The following is a 14,664-nucleotide window of genomic DNA, read 5'->3' on the forward strand; positions in this document are numbered from 1 at the left end:
GCCATCATGTCATATGAAAATGATGCTTCATATCACTTGTTTTTTATTTCCTTTGTCTTTGTATGCTGAACATTATTTGGTAGAAATTAATGCAAGCTTTGTGTAGCTGGCATTAGTTGCTTCTCTTAGTCAATTGACATTTTATCTTATTGAGTCCATACTCTAAAAGTTTCAATAGACAAGCAAGTGTCTCCTAGTCCTAAAATAGATAGGTAGGGGTAATATCTGGCTGCTATAGCATTAGATGTTAGAGTTTGGGACCCCCTTGCGATTCTTGCCCTTTTGTAACGGTGGTACCATTTTTGAAGGGTGCAGTTAACATATTGTTTAAAGCGGCCTGATTGCCTAAAAGTTGGTTCTATAGGCTTTCTAAATTTGGTGCCTTTTGACTGTCTGGAGGGTGGGTAAGGCCTCGTTCAGACTGGCCCTGTCCCATCTGCATTTCTATGCATTTGGAGCATATGTCTAAAGGCATGTAATGATTTTTCAATGGTGCCACTCACACTCTGCATTTACCTGTGTTTTTAGATGCAGTCAGTTTTTAGCTGCATTTAGAAAAAAAAATTGTTTTTTGTCCAGGATCTGATAACGCAGGAACATTTGAATACAGGAAAAAAAATTCTGGGAGGCATAAAAATTGTTTACTCCACAATCACTTTATCTGCACATAAAAGCTCAATGTGGGTATTAAGCACTATGAAGAGTATACTTCTTTATGTACACAAGAATCCGCATCAAATGTCAATGAACTGTTCCCTTGGACTTGTCTTAACTACACTGAATCTTTTTTTAACTGTTTTTTAAAGGATTGGATGGAGCTCTGGGTGGATGATGCTTTCTGGAGATTCCTATTTTCTGTGGTCTTACTTGTTATAATGTTTTTATGGAGGCCATCTGCAAACAACCAAAGGTACACAAGCTTTTGCAAGGGTCATTTATTAATATCTTAGTTTTATTTAGCTTTTTCCAGACTCTCAGCACTTTTTGCCTTTCAATTGAAGGCAACATAAACCACCTATTTGCACCATAGTGCCATATCTTTTAGTTGTGCCTGCTGAATTTGACATGGATCTTGGTACTCCCTATACCCCTGGGTCTTTGGTATGGATCCCTATGCCATGTACATATTTATGCTGACCCCCATCTCTGCTCATCTTTACTTACCTTTTCAGTGGCCTGTGTTTTGAAACACTGCTGCTTCACTCTGGCTGCTATAGGTATTAAAACCTTCTGGATGGGCTGAATACCTGCACCTCACATTGACTCGTACATCCTGTAGTCATGTACAAGTCAGCAGGAGGAGCAGGAAGGCATTTTAAGACAGATGCTGCCCAAATAGGTAAGTCCAGATGAGCTTGTTTTACAAGGCTGACCTCCTTTTTTATAAGTGACCTTGTGATGACAGAATCTCTTTAAACTGAGGTTTAAATTGCCATGCTCTCTAGTGGCTGATGATGTTCCAGTGAGCGCTGGAAGGAGAGACCTCAAAGACAACTGTGTGGAGCTTGGAGAACTTTTCAAATGCCTTTACTCTCAATTCTGCAAGCCTCCCAGTTAAGCATTTTCTCACAGAATTAGTGACTTCTTGACTGGGGCTTGGCAGAAGTGCAAGTATGCTCCACCCAGTCCTTTTTGAGGGCCCTTTTCTCAGACCCCCCCCCCCCCAATGCTCACTGGAGCGCCAAGCTATTCTGGGCGGTTGCGGCTGGCTCAGGCTCTCAGCGGCATGCTGAGATGCTGACCCAGCTGCCAGTCAGGCATCTGGGTTGACCCAACATTTAAAGTCTGGATCTCTCCAGAGTCTGTTCCCTACAGGGGAAATAGGGCCAAAGATCTTTGACCCTACTTCCTCCTTTTAATTGTGAATGGCACCCCAATGCACTTTGCCAACAGACATGTTGTGGTGCAGAGATGTCAGAAATGGTACATGTTTTCTTTTGGATGTTGGGCAGCCATTTCAAATGAACAGGTTGGCTTGACGCAAAACACATTGAGGCTGCATTCACACCTGAGCGTAGCGGTTTCAAGCAGAAAATTGCGCGAATTTGGCAGTTTTTGCAGCGTTTTTACCGCGATTTGCCACGATTTTGTGCAGGGCAAAAGGTCACCAATGTTAAAAGAAGAAAAACGCCCAAATCTGCTCAATTCGAGCGACAAAAAAGGGTCCAGAACTTGTTTGAGCTTCAGGCGTTCGGCTTCAGGTGACATGGAGTGGAGATGTGAACCATCTCCATTGAGAATAATAGATTTTTTCCCCTCTAGCGTTTTGTAGCTTCAGGCTTCAAGCTGCAAAACGCTCAGGTGTGAATGGGGTCTGAGTGGGCACTTACACACCACAGTGGTGTGGATGGTTCCTTTCTAACAGGAAGAGTTAGGATGTGCACCAATGGTTGGTACAAGCTAAAGATGGGGGGGGGGGGGACCTTTCATTTAAATATATACCTAAATAGACACGAGTATTTTAAATTCACTATGTGTGCACCAAATGCTTTTTCAAACCCAGATATTACCTTGTAAGAGTAACAGTAACCTCGTCACTGTGGACTTCACATATGTTGAGCAGAGCTGTTGGAGGAACCCATTAGGTCCACCCATACAGGCTGCCTGACGAAAACTACAGGAAGGGGTGGATACAAGACCAGTCACCCTGCACAAGGAGAGAGCAGCAGCAGTGACTGGTCTTTATTTAAGGAAGCTCCTGCACAGAGGCAATGTTCACATTTCTGGAGGAAATACCCAGTGCACACCAGTAAATTAAATTAGACATGCCTTTCGTATATAGGCCATTTTGCTTACCTGGAGTTCATCTTTAAAAGCAATGGCCTAATGCACTAACAATTATTGTTTTGATATTAGTCCCATGCTTACCAATCCATAATCTGCATTTTAGTCATTTTTAGCGTGTTGCTGTACAGTCACTGCAGCTCCCGGATCTGTATACCTCTTATGTACCAAATGGGATTTTGCATTTAAGATATGGTCTTGCTGATTTGGTGATTACTTTACTTTATTACTTCTAATTTGTTCCATTTTATAATGACATGAAAAATACATGTTTAGTAAGCACAGCAAAAGGTTTTTTTTTGTTTGTTTTTGTTTTTTTACATTTTTAATGGGAACCCAAAAAAAAATAATAATAATATTGGCACGAATACTGAAATGGAAAAGAAATTGCATATTAATAGTTAAAAAAAAAATTGGGGAAAAAAATACAGATCTAAAAACCTGCTCTCACTAATTATAGCAGTAGAGTAGCCATAATCGGATAGGTAGGTAATTCGAGTTTTTATAGGGCATACATCTGGCGTCCTTAGTCTGAGAAGAGCTGATGGTCAGTGAAGACAATTTTCTAACATTTTACAAGACCTTGGTATACTTTAAAACAAACCTCTGACTACGCCGTTGAAATACTTGTTTGTGAGCTTTTTACCTGCCAAAATATTCTGTTTAGCCACACTGGCCTATAACACTACACAGTTGGTTTTCGCATGGCAGCTTTTCTGCTTCCTCTGACACTTGTGTGCGCACTGTACTTTGGCCATCACATCACATTGGTGAGGTTCTTCCTGTAAGCTGAATAAACACCATCTCTTTTGCCCTTCAATGAGTTGCTGCAGTGTCTTGAAAAAGTATTCATTCCCCTTTGAAATTTTCCACACTTTGTCAGGTTAAAACCAAAAACATAAATGTGTTTTATTAGTATTTTTATGTGATGGACCAACACAAACTGGCACATAATTGTGAAGTGGAAGGAAAATTATGGTTTTCCATATTTTTTAAAAATATCTAAGAAATGTGACATGCGTTTTGTATTAAGCCCCCATTACTCTGATATCCATAAATAAATCTAGTGGAACCAATTGCATTCAGAATTCGCCTAATTCGTAAATAGTCTACCCGTGTGTAATTGAATCTCTGTATAAATACAGCTGTTCTGTGAATCCCTCAGAGATGGGTTAGAGAACCTTAGTGAACAAACCGTATCATGAAAGCAAGAATAAAGTTGTGAAGAAGTTTAACCACCTCAATACAGTGCACTTACACCCCCTTCCCTACCAGACCAATTTTCAGCGCTCTCACAGTTTGAATGACAATTACTCAGTCATGCAACACTGTACCCATATGAAACTTGTGTCCTTTTTTCCCACACAAATAGAGCTTTCTTTTAGTGGTATTTAATCACTAGTGGGTTTTTTATATTTTGTGCAATAAATAAATAAAAAAACTTACATTTTGTGAACAAAATGCCTTTTTCTTTGTTTCTGTCATAAAATTTGCTAATTAGTAATTTTTCTGCATACGTTTTGGCCAAAATTTATACTGCTACATATCTTTGGTATAAATAACCCACATTAGTGTATATTATTATATTGGTGTATATTATTTGGTCTTTGTGAAAGTTATAGTCTACAAACTATGGTGCCAATCACTGAAAATTGATCACATCTGATCAGGCCTTCAGTACAGCAGGTTTATCTCATTTCTTGAGACACTAACAAGTCAGGAAAGTACAATTGGCCCCTTTTTAGAAAGTAGACATTCTAAGGTATTAAGTAGCATGGTGAGTTTTTTTAAGTTGTCATTTTTTTCCCACAATTCTTTGCAAAATGAAGATTATTTAAATTTTTTACAAAATTGTCATATCAGGTTATTTCTCACACACAGCATATGCATACAACAAATTACACCCCAAAATACATTCTGCTACTCTTCCCGAGTACGGCGATACCACATGTGTGAGACTTTTACACAGCCTGGCCACATACAGAGCACCAACATTGAAGTGGCACTTTCAGACGTTCTACGAGCAAAAATTACGAATCTCATTTCACAGCCACCTATTAATTTTGAAGGCCCTGGGCAATGGAATTTCCCATAAAATGACCCCATTTTGGAACGCTAACACCCCAACGTATAATCTGTGAGGCATAATGAGTCTTTTGAACGGTTCACTTTTTTTTCCTGAAGTTTTTGGAAAATGTGGAAAAAAATAAACATTTTCTTTTTTTCTTTTTACACAAAGTTGTGAATTTATAAGATATTTCTAACACATAGCATGTATATAGCAAAAATTACACCCCACAACACATTCTGCTACTCCTTCCGAGTATGGCGATACCACTTGTGTAGGACCTTTACACAGCCTGGCCACATAGAGAGGCCAAACATTGAAGTAGTACCTTCAGGAGTTCTAGGAGCATAAACAACACATCTCATTTCATTCCTACCCATCACACTTTCGAAGGTCCTGGAGCACCAGGACAATGGAATTACCCCCAAAATGACCCCATTTTGGAAAGCAAACACCCCAGCGTATATTCTATGAGGCATGGGCTGCAAATAGGTACTCGGGTACTCTGATGGCCTGGTGACAGGTACTCGGGTACTCTGATGGCCTGGTGACAGGTACTCGGGTTCTCTGATGGCCTGATGACTGGTATTTGGGTACTCTGATGGGCTGTGACAGGTACTCGGGTACTCTGATGGGCTGTGACAGGTACTCGGGTACTTGGCTGGACCTGTGACAAGTACTCGGGTGCTCGAATGGGCTGTGACGGGTGCTCGGATGGGCTGTGACGGGTGCTCGGGTACTATGATGGGTGGTGACAGGCCCTTTTTAGTGGGGGGGGCAGGCAGGCATCGGTGTGTGATTTGTGTACACTGTAAACAGTAACGAGATGTTACCGCAATCTCCTCCTCGCACACGATCGGTGTGTGAGGAGGAGAACCCGAGTTACTGCGGTTTGTTTACATTTAGTGATCGCCTGTGAAAGGATCACAGCCGATCACGTGGGTAAACAGCCAGCCAATGGCTGCTTACCAGCGTCCGTGGCGAGCAGTGTTCCAGGGTGCACGCGCAGCGCGATCGCACGCTCCGTGCACAGTGGAGGTGGAACCATCTGTGATCGGCCGTGACTTCACGGCTAATCACGTGGTAAACCGCCATGCCCAATGGCTGTTCACCCCCCTTGGTGGCGAGCGGTGTCTCCATGACGCGCCGCCACCGAAGGAACAGGGATGCGCGCGCATTTTGCATTTTTGATTGTAAGATGATGAAATTTAGAAAATTTCAAGGGGTATGAATACTTTTTTAAGGCACTATAAACTGACTGCTATGAAAGCAAAATCCAGTTATTCCAGCAGTATTGTAGAATACATTTTATGTGATTCTAATGAATATTTAATGAGACTCCAGTGGTTTATTTTATATTCGCATTGATATCCTCATTTTGTAGCCTTTTAATACCTTCTTTTTTTTTTTTTTTTGAATGTCGATTTGAGGTTGCTCATACAGATGATTATTATTATATATTCCTTTTATTTTTTTTTACCTCAAAAGTGGCATCTGCTTTTTGCTTACTAAACTGGTCTTTCCTATTTACAGGTATGCATTCACCCCTCTTATGGATGATTCAGACGATGAAGTAGAAGAATTCCTTGTTACAGATCATTTAGGTAACTTCTGCTCTGGCAGTTTTTACTTTTACTGGCCCCACCCTTTTTCTTCCCCAATCCCCAGTTGGTAAATGGTTTTTATATTCTGTTTATAGCGGAAGGTATGAAGTTAAGGGGAACAAAGTCCGAGCCTAATGGAACAGCTAAGCCTACTGCTGCTAATATGGTGAGTGAAGACTGTCGAGATGATTTGTGTAAAATGAAGGGGGGTAAATCTTCTGGAGATTACATGTCGCACCCAGTGGGTATTTAAAGCAGCCAAACCTTTTTCTGATTTAAGCACTTCAGCCCTGGAAGAATTTACCCCCTTCCTGACTAGAGCACTTTTTGTGATACGGCACTGCGTCCCTTTAACTGACAATTGCGCGGTCGTGCGACGTTGTACCCAAACAAAATTGATGTCTTTATTTTTTTCCCACAAACAGAGCTTTCTTTTGGTGGTATTTGATCACCTCGTTGTTTTTTATTTTTTGCACTATAAACAAAAAAGCGACAATTTAAAAAAAAAAAAAAAAACGTATATTGAATGGTTTGCGCAAAAGTTATAGCGTCTACTAAATAGGGAATAGGTTTATGGCATTTTTATTTATTTCTTTTTTTATTAGTAATGGCGGTGATCTGTGATTTTTTTTTTTTTTTTTTTTTTTTTTTTTTTTTGTGTGTGACTGCAACATTGCGGTGGACACTTTTGACACTATTTTGGTACCAGTGACACACTTCCCGTCTTAGAGTGGCTATATTCACATACCTATAGAGTGAACCATGGTTGTCTGTAGGCTGGTCTCTTGATTAGGACTACTAACCCCTTCTCCACTTCTCATCTCCATTGTATAAGTGGGCATTTTTGGTAGTTCACAGCAGGTAGCTGGTAAAATAAATGCAATTGTTTAAAATATCCGTTCAGTGCACCAGAAGTTACAAGGACATCTGCAGGATAAGTAGTTATTTTTCTGTACTTGCAGAAACTGTGCTTAGCCTGACAAAAATAACTAATGCAGCTACCACATTTAAAAGCCGGTAAGCTGCAATATATTACATTTTTAGTTTTTTGGGTATAGATATTCTTTAACTAGTTCCCTACCAGCCTATTGCAGCATGATGTCCGTAAGGAGGCTCAGTTATCCTGACTGGGTGTCATATGACGTCCAGCAGGATAAGCCACTCGTGCACGCCCATGGGGGCACACAGAATTGAGATCGGTGGTGCGGTGTGTCACTCTAACATGCCACATCTCCGGTCTTGGTAGAGAGCCTCTGACGTAGGCTAGTACGCGATCAGCTGTGACCAATCACAGTGGTAACCAGGATGTGCTGATAATCTGTTTTCCTCAGTTCCTGGTGCCGAGGCACAAGCAGATCAGCTAAACGGTGCATTGATTATCAGTACAGCCCCCATCAGAGGTACCCATCACAGATATGAATCAGTGCCCATCAGTAATGCCACCTTATTAGTGCTGCTTAATCAGTGCCCGTCGGTGAAGGAGAAAACAAAATTCTATAACAGAAAACTTCTCCTAACAGAAAACTTCGGCCTTTTTTATTTAGCAAAAAAACCCCAGTGGTGATTAAATTCCACTAAAAGAAAGCTATATTGTGGGAAGAAATTGTAAAAAAATTTAATTTGGATACAACGTTGCATGACGGCGCAATTGTCAGTCAAGGTGTGACGGCACTGAAAATTGGTCTGGGCAGAAAGGGGGTGAAAGTGCCCAGTATTGAAGTGGTTAAAAATCTGACCCATAGACTGTACTATGTTCCTCATCAGTACACATGGTTCACATGGCAGATGTTTATTTAAAGTACCAATTTTTGCATGACACAGCTTTTAGAGAAATGCCCAACGACTGCATTCTAAACAGCATCGAGCATTTGCTTGTTACATATTTATTATTATTATTTTTGCAGGGAACTGAACAAGCTTTTTATAATTCCATAGTCATAATTTGTGTTGGACAGTCCTCTTAGTCAAACCTTTATCAAGATAACGGTACTGAAGACAGCCAGCTGAATCCATACCGAGTTGTATTCTCATTATCAAAGTAGTGTGTTGGAGCCATATAGCATCATTTACTAATAGTGCCAGTTAATACTGGAAGAGTCGGGTTGGTTTTTCTGTGACATTTATTACTTGATGTTTCTAAAGTAACATGGTTTTCTATTTTGCCAGGATGAAGACCTTAAGTGGGTGGAAGAAAATATCCCATCTTCATTTGCTGATGTGTAATTATATATTTTATTTGTTCCTTTCTGTATTCTTTTTAAGGTGTGTGTGTGTGTGTGTGTGTGTGTGTGTGTGTGTGTTTTTTTTTCCTTGATCAGAATCACAATTCCAAACACACAGGGGAGATATAGCAAAGACACGGAAGTGTGATTCATGTTTCTGTCCGATTGTGTACTTGTTATTGTATGGCTTTATGGCTCCACTTTGAGACCTCTGCAGAATCTACCTGTCAGTCTGAAAACCTCACATTTTTGCGTACGTGCAATATTTCTTAACATCAAATGTACAGATCTGGTCTCTTCATATAGTCATATGTGAAATACTGTATTTATTGGCCTATAACACGCACTTTTTCACCCTGAATAGTGTGTGCGTGTTATACGCCAACACTTCAATTTTAGCTGCCTCGGAGGGGACCGGGACGAGCAACGTCAGATTAAATACAGTGAGAATCTCCTGTAATAGGAAGTCCTGTCTCCTGGGAAACCATTGAGCAACTGTTCTGTCTATCATAGGAGATTCTCACTGTATGTAATCTGTCGGCGCTCATCCCACCCCTTCCCTGTTCCCTCTAAGCTGCAGATGGGCATTGATCAGGCTGCACTGATGGCATTGGTGAGGCTGCTGCATTGATGGCAATGGTGAGGCTGCAGCTGGGCACTGACCCTTATTTTGCTTCAAAGTTCATTATTTATTTACAATTGAAATTTTTTTTTTTTTCCCCCCTGAAACTTCACTCTTAAAGCGGAGGTCCACCCTAAAGTGGAGCTTCTGCTCATTGGAACCCTCCCCCCCCCCCCTTCCGGCGCCACAATTGGCACCTTTCAGGGGGGAGGGGGGTGCAGATACCTGTACAGTACAGGTATCTGCACCCACTTCCGGCATATATCTACAGAAGGTACGCCCCTTTCCGCAGAATCTACGCCCCTTTCCGAAAGTCCCCCGCTGTCTGCTGGGAAACGCACGGATCTCAGAGACAGAGGGGACCATCCTTATTGCACAGCGCGACTCGCGCATGCGCAGTAGGGAACCGGGAAATTAAGCCGCAAGGCTCCACTTCCTGATTCCCATACCCAAGATGGCGGCGGCAGCACCCGAGAGACGATCGAGAGATCGGCTTCGGGTGCCGACATCGTGGGCGCGCTGGGCGGGTAAGTGTCATTATTTTAAAAGTCAGCAGCTGCAGTATTTGTAGCCGCTGGCTTTTAAAAAAAATAAATAAAAAAATAATAAAAAAAAAAGCGGACTCCCGCTTTAAAATGACTGTGCGTGTTCTACGCCGACAAATACAATAAATGCTTCTTTGAAACTGACTAATACGGCTGACTATTCTGGAAAGCATGAAGATGGTTCTTCAGAACTTGAGTTGGTTAACACTTTGTTTATAAGTGGACCTAGTGTCAGATAACATTTGTCTTGTTAAAGTACATCAAACGGCAAATGTGTTTTAGTTTTTGGTAGAGTGGAAACGTTTTTCCTTTTTCTTTTTTGATGCATGCATCCCTGCTTTAGCCCATATTCACACTGAACGCGGCTTTGAAATTTCAAAGCCGAGCGGTGCCATTGCCGCAACTTGTCATGTGACCTGTCAAATCGCATGACAAATCGTACCAATGTCAATGAGGGCTTAGAATGCATTCTGTTGGGAAATCGAAATGTTAAAGCTTACTGGTAAGAGGGATAGAACCTTCCAATGCGAACACCTGTTTCAGTAATCTACTTAAGGGGGCAATTTCCTGTTGCTTTATGTTGTGTCTTTAGAATAGAAAGTAAAGGAACTCTCCCACATGGGATACAGGCAGCAGATCAGAAAATTGGATAGACTTTCTATTTCTAACCATTACTATTCTATCAAAAATAGAATCAAAACCTTTTGGCTTTAGATATGCTTTAACCGCTTGCAGACTGCCCACATGTTTGCTGTGGCAGGGTGACCCGGCTGCGCAAAACATACCTAAAAACATACCTAATAAATTGTTTCTTCTGGGTCTGGAGCACGCACGTGCTGCCAGCGACCTGCTCCTGCTGTGTCCAATCATGATGTCTGCCAGGACTCGGCGATCGGAGAGGCAGACCGCCATTCTGTCAGAGAGGAAGATGGAGATCTTGTGTTTCTGTTAAGCAGGAACACAGATCTTTCTCCAGTTAAGCCATCTCCCACACAGTTAGAAAGCACACTTAACCCTTTGATTGCCCCTGATGTTAACCCCCTTTCCTGCCAGTGTCATTTTTACAGTGACAGTGCATTTTATTTATTTTTTTATCACTGATCACTGTATTCGTGTCACTGGTCCCCAAAGAATGTCACTTGGGGTCAGATTTGTCTGCCGCATTGTCCCAGTCCCGCTAAAAATTGCTGATAGCCGCCATTGCTAGTAAAAATAAAAAATGCCATAAAAATATCCCATACTTTGTAGACGCGATAACTTTTGCGCAAACCAATCAATATACGCTTATTGGGATTTTTTTTACCAAAAATATGTAGCTGAACACATATTGGCCAAAATTGATGAAGAAATTCGATTTTTTTAAAAATTTTCTTTTTTTTCTATTTTTTTATTTTTTTTTATTGGATAGGCTTTATAGCAGAAAGCTATTTTTTTTTTTTTCTCTTTTTTTTGTTTTTATAGCACAAAAAATAAAAACCACAGAGGTGATCAAATACCACCAAAAGAAAGCTCTGTGGGGAAAAAGACATTTCATCGCAAAAAATGGCCTGGCCTGAAGGGGGTTAAACCTTCCGGGGCTGAAGAGGTTAAATGCAATATGTTGTGAATACTTAATTACCTATTACCTTACAGATCACAGTACACTCCCTTGCATTGCCTTAATCGTCCTTGTTCCCCAAAAGGTATATGCAGTCCTATTTCATTGTGCAGAGTCAGAATCTACTTCCTTTGCTTCAGTTGCTCACCCAGGGGTGACCCAGTCATGTAAATCCTTGTTTCTGCACAGTAGCCCTTGTTCTTGGTTGTGTGAACATTCGTTTTTTTTCTCACATCATATTTATTCTCTTATGAGAAGCACGTTTATTAATCTATTTTGGTCACCTGATTTCACTTTTATTTTAAATTAAGTTTTATACACTGCACCAAGAGACATGTAGTTATTTATTTACCCTGGTTTTATTAGCACATAGCACTTTTTTGCTTGCTGGGTCTGCTGAAGGTGACGGAGCTAAGCTTATATTCCCATTCTGGTACATGTTTAGTCAGCTGACCATAGCTGGCTCTGCAGTGCGTTTACTTTTCTGATAATTCTTCTGACTATATTGTTCGTATTGGTGTACCACGATTACACTGAACTTACCTTTCTGGTCAAACAAGTATTATATTCCTTGTGCAGGCACCCCTGTAGTGCGTTTACTAATTTAAAAAAAAAATCTTTTAATTTTTTTAATAGCCTGGGTTTATTTCAGTGTCTGATAATTTATATAAATATAAGACCCCTTTCACACCACACCGCCGATAGCATTAGTGGTAAAACGCCGCTATTTTTAGTGGCGTTTTACCGGCAGATTTGCGGCGCATTTCGGCCGCTAGCGGGGCGCTTTTACCCCCGCTAGCGGCCGCAAAAGGGTTAAAACCGCCGGCAATACGCTTTTGCTGGCGGTATTACAGCGCTGCCCCATTGATTTCAATGGGGAGCAGCGGTGGAGGAGCGGTAAACACACCGCTCCAAAGAAGCTGCTGGCATGACTTTTTTTCTGACGTCCTGCCAGCGCACCGCTGTAGTGTGAAAGCCCTCGGGGCTTTCACACTACACACAATGGTGCAGCTTCTTTAGGGCGTTTTGCAGGCGCTATTTCTAACGCTATAGCGCCTGCAAAACACCCTGGTGTGAAAGGGGTCTAACTGTATTATATGCACTTCTAGCTAGAGGGGAAGAGTTTCATATTGTGTTAAGAGATAATACCCCTCCCCCATATCTCTGAGTGAGAAATACCTCTCCCACTCATATTTGTTGAGTGAGAAATATAGGGAACTATCCCCTCCCGTGTAATACCTTAAACCAGAACAGCGCGACACCAACCTACCCTCACATTATAACTAAGAGGATTTGGTTTGATCCATCTCGGTGAACGCAGCAGTTCCTCGATCTATCTCATAATAGTAGTAGCGCAGGAATAACTACCCTATTAACATGGGAGCCTTCCTCTGCTTCGATACTATGCTATTCCAAGGACATTAGTTCGTTTCTGATTTGTTTCTGATTTTGCTGCAGTAACCAAGTCTGTCACCAGTAGTCATGCAGGAATCCAAATTGCTTTAGGTTATTCATTTTCAACACTTTTTTTGTCACAGTTGCAGTTCGTGACCATGTCTGCCTACGTTTATTTGTGGTAATAAAGCGGTGTGCCTAATAAACTGACCATATGGTGTAGCTCATGTATAAATGATGTAAAATTTAAATCTTTTTTTTTTTTTTTTTTAGTACAGATGTTGTTTAAACTCCAGTGCCAAATCCTGTATACTCACCTGTCCCTTGCTCTTCTTAGATTTTCACTTTGTGGCTTGCTTGGGAGTCTGCCTACTCGTGAAAAGTCTCATGGTCTGGCCATGCATGCATAGTAGACTCTCCTTTTTTTTTCTTGTTTAAAGTCCCTATGGTGGACAGTTTGTTTCTTTTTTTTGTTTTTTTTAAGTATTGTATGGGCATTTTTCTGCATATGTGGAACCTGGACAAGAGACTTTTCCTGATGGGGCCATACTGTGGAAATTGTGGGTGATGAGCGTGTGGGCACAAATTTCCTGCTGACCTTGGTATGATTTCTGTTTTCTCTTTTTTTATTTTTTTTTATTTCTAGGGCGCTTCCAGTATTATTGGACTCCGATGAGGTAATTGAGGCATTATTAATAAAGCATGATTAAGGGAAACATTTTTATTGAGATTTGTAAAAAATACAGATGAATTTTATTCCGAATGCTAATAAACCTTAGAGGAACAAAAGGAAAAATGGTGACATCAATTTTCATATAATGCAACACCGATAAGACACAGTTCTACAGAAAAATAAAAAGTTTGTGAAGAAGCCTCATTGGAATCAAGGTTTAGAAAAAAAATATGCTGTTGAGCTAAAAGATATACAAATTGATAGACTCCTTTTACTTTGCGAGTTAATGATTTTCACTTTTTACTTCAGGAGATCATGATGACCAAATATGAAATGTCAAAGATCGAGTGATGTCATTAGAGATTGCTCCTTGACAATGAACTGTGAACTGCTTCACCGGGAGGCCAGGATTGGTACTGGCTACTTCAGTGTTGGAGACTTCTGATAATAATTCAGTATATGGCGTGTTTGTACTATCCATTCATAAACAGATCTTCCTTCTTTATACATCTGACTGAAAATGTGTCATAAGGGGATTATTTTACAGCATAAAGACTTTAACTTCCGTGCAAATTTTAATTTTTGAATGTATTATGCACTATTTAAAAAAAACAAAAACTATTTTGTTGGATTGAGTTTAAATCCTAAGATTATTTAAAAAAAGACTTTATGCAGTATTTCACACTCTTAAAACATACTATGCTTGGCCAATTGAGCATCATGAAATTTTTTCAGTAGCAGCGGTTTCAATATGTCGGTTTCGGTCATTCACAATCACAGAAAAGTCGCTGATTATTTCAAATAACAGATATTGCAGTGAACAGCGATTCATTCTAGGTGCAGTCTGTGTATTCTGTGATTTCTGTTTAAAAAAAAGTTAGCCATTCCAATACAGTTGTGTGGGTCCGGGCTATTTTTATTTTTTATTGCTTACAGATGTTTTTGTTGCATTGTCCGTGCATAACATATTAACAAAGCCAGCACATTTTGGGCAATTGGCAGATGTTTTCTAGGAAAGTATAGATGATGCAAGCTTCTTTGCTAATATGCATACATTTTTGCTGAGTTTTCAAAAGATACATTTAAAGCACTTGTGATAGGAGAGCGGTCAGCACTTTATTCCCGCACATTGCTTATGCAATAGCTGGCATTCT

The 14,664-nt window shown here is 40.5% G+C and overlaps 1 protein-coding gene across 1 annotated transcript in view; it reads left to right on the plus strand.

Annotated features, from left to right (window-relative positions):
* TMEM87B (transmembrane protein 87B) overlaps nt 1-14,083 on the plus strand; it is a 94,180-nt gene extending 80,097 nt beyond the window's left edge. The window contains exons 15-20 of the mRNA XM_077486117.1: nt 807-910; nt 6,386-6,456; nt 6,552-6,622; nt 8,623-8,675; nt 13,484-13,514; nt 13,820-14,083. Of these exons, the coding sequence (XP_077342243.1) occupies nt 807-910; nt 6,386-6,456; nt 6,552-6,622; nt 8,623-8,675; nt 13,484-13,514; nt 13,820-13,861 (372 nt within the window). The 3' untranslated portion in view covers nt 13,862-14,083. The remainder of the gene's footprint in view (nt 1-806; nt 911-6,385; nt 6,457-6,551; nt 6,623-8,622; nt 8,676-13,483; nt 13,515-13,819) is intronic.
* Nucleotides 14,084-14,664: the final 581 nt, after the last annotated feature.

The sequence above is a fragment of the Lithobates pipiens genome, unplaced genomic scaffold (genome assembly GCF_037356315.1).
Source record: "Lithobates pipiens isolate NorthernLeopardFrog02 unplaced genomic scaffold, aLitPip1_a1.2 Scaffold_18, whole genome shotgun sequence".
NCBI lineage: Eukaryota > Metazoa > Chordata > Amphibia > Anura > Ranidae > Lithobates > Lithobates pipiens.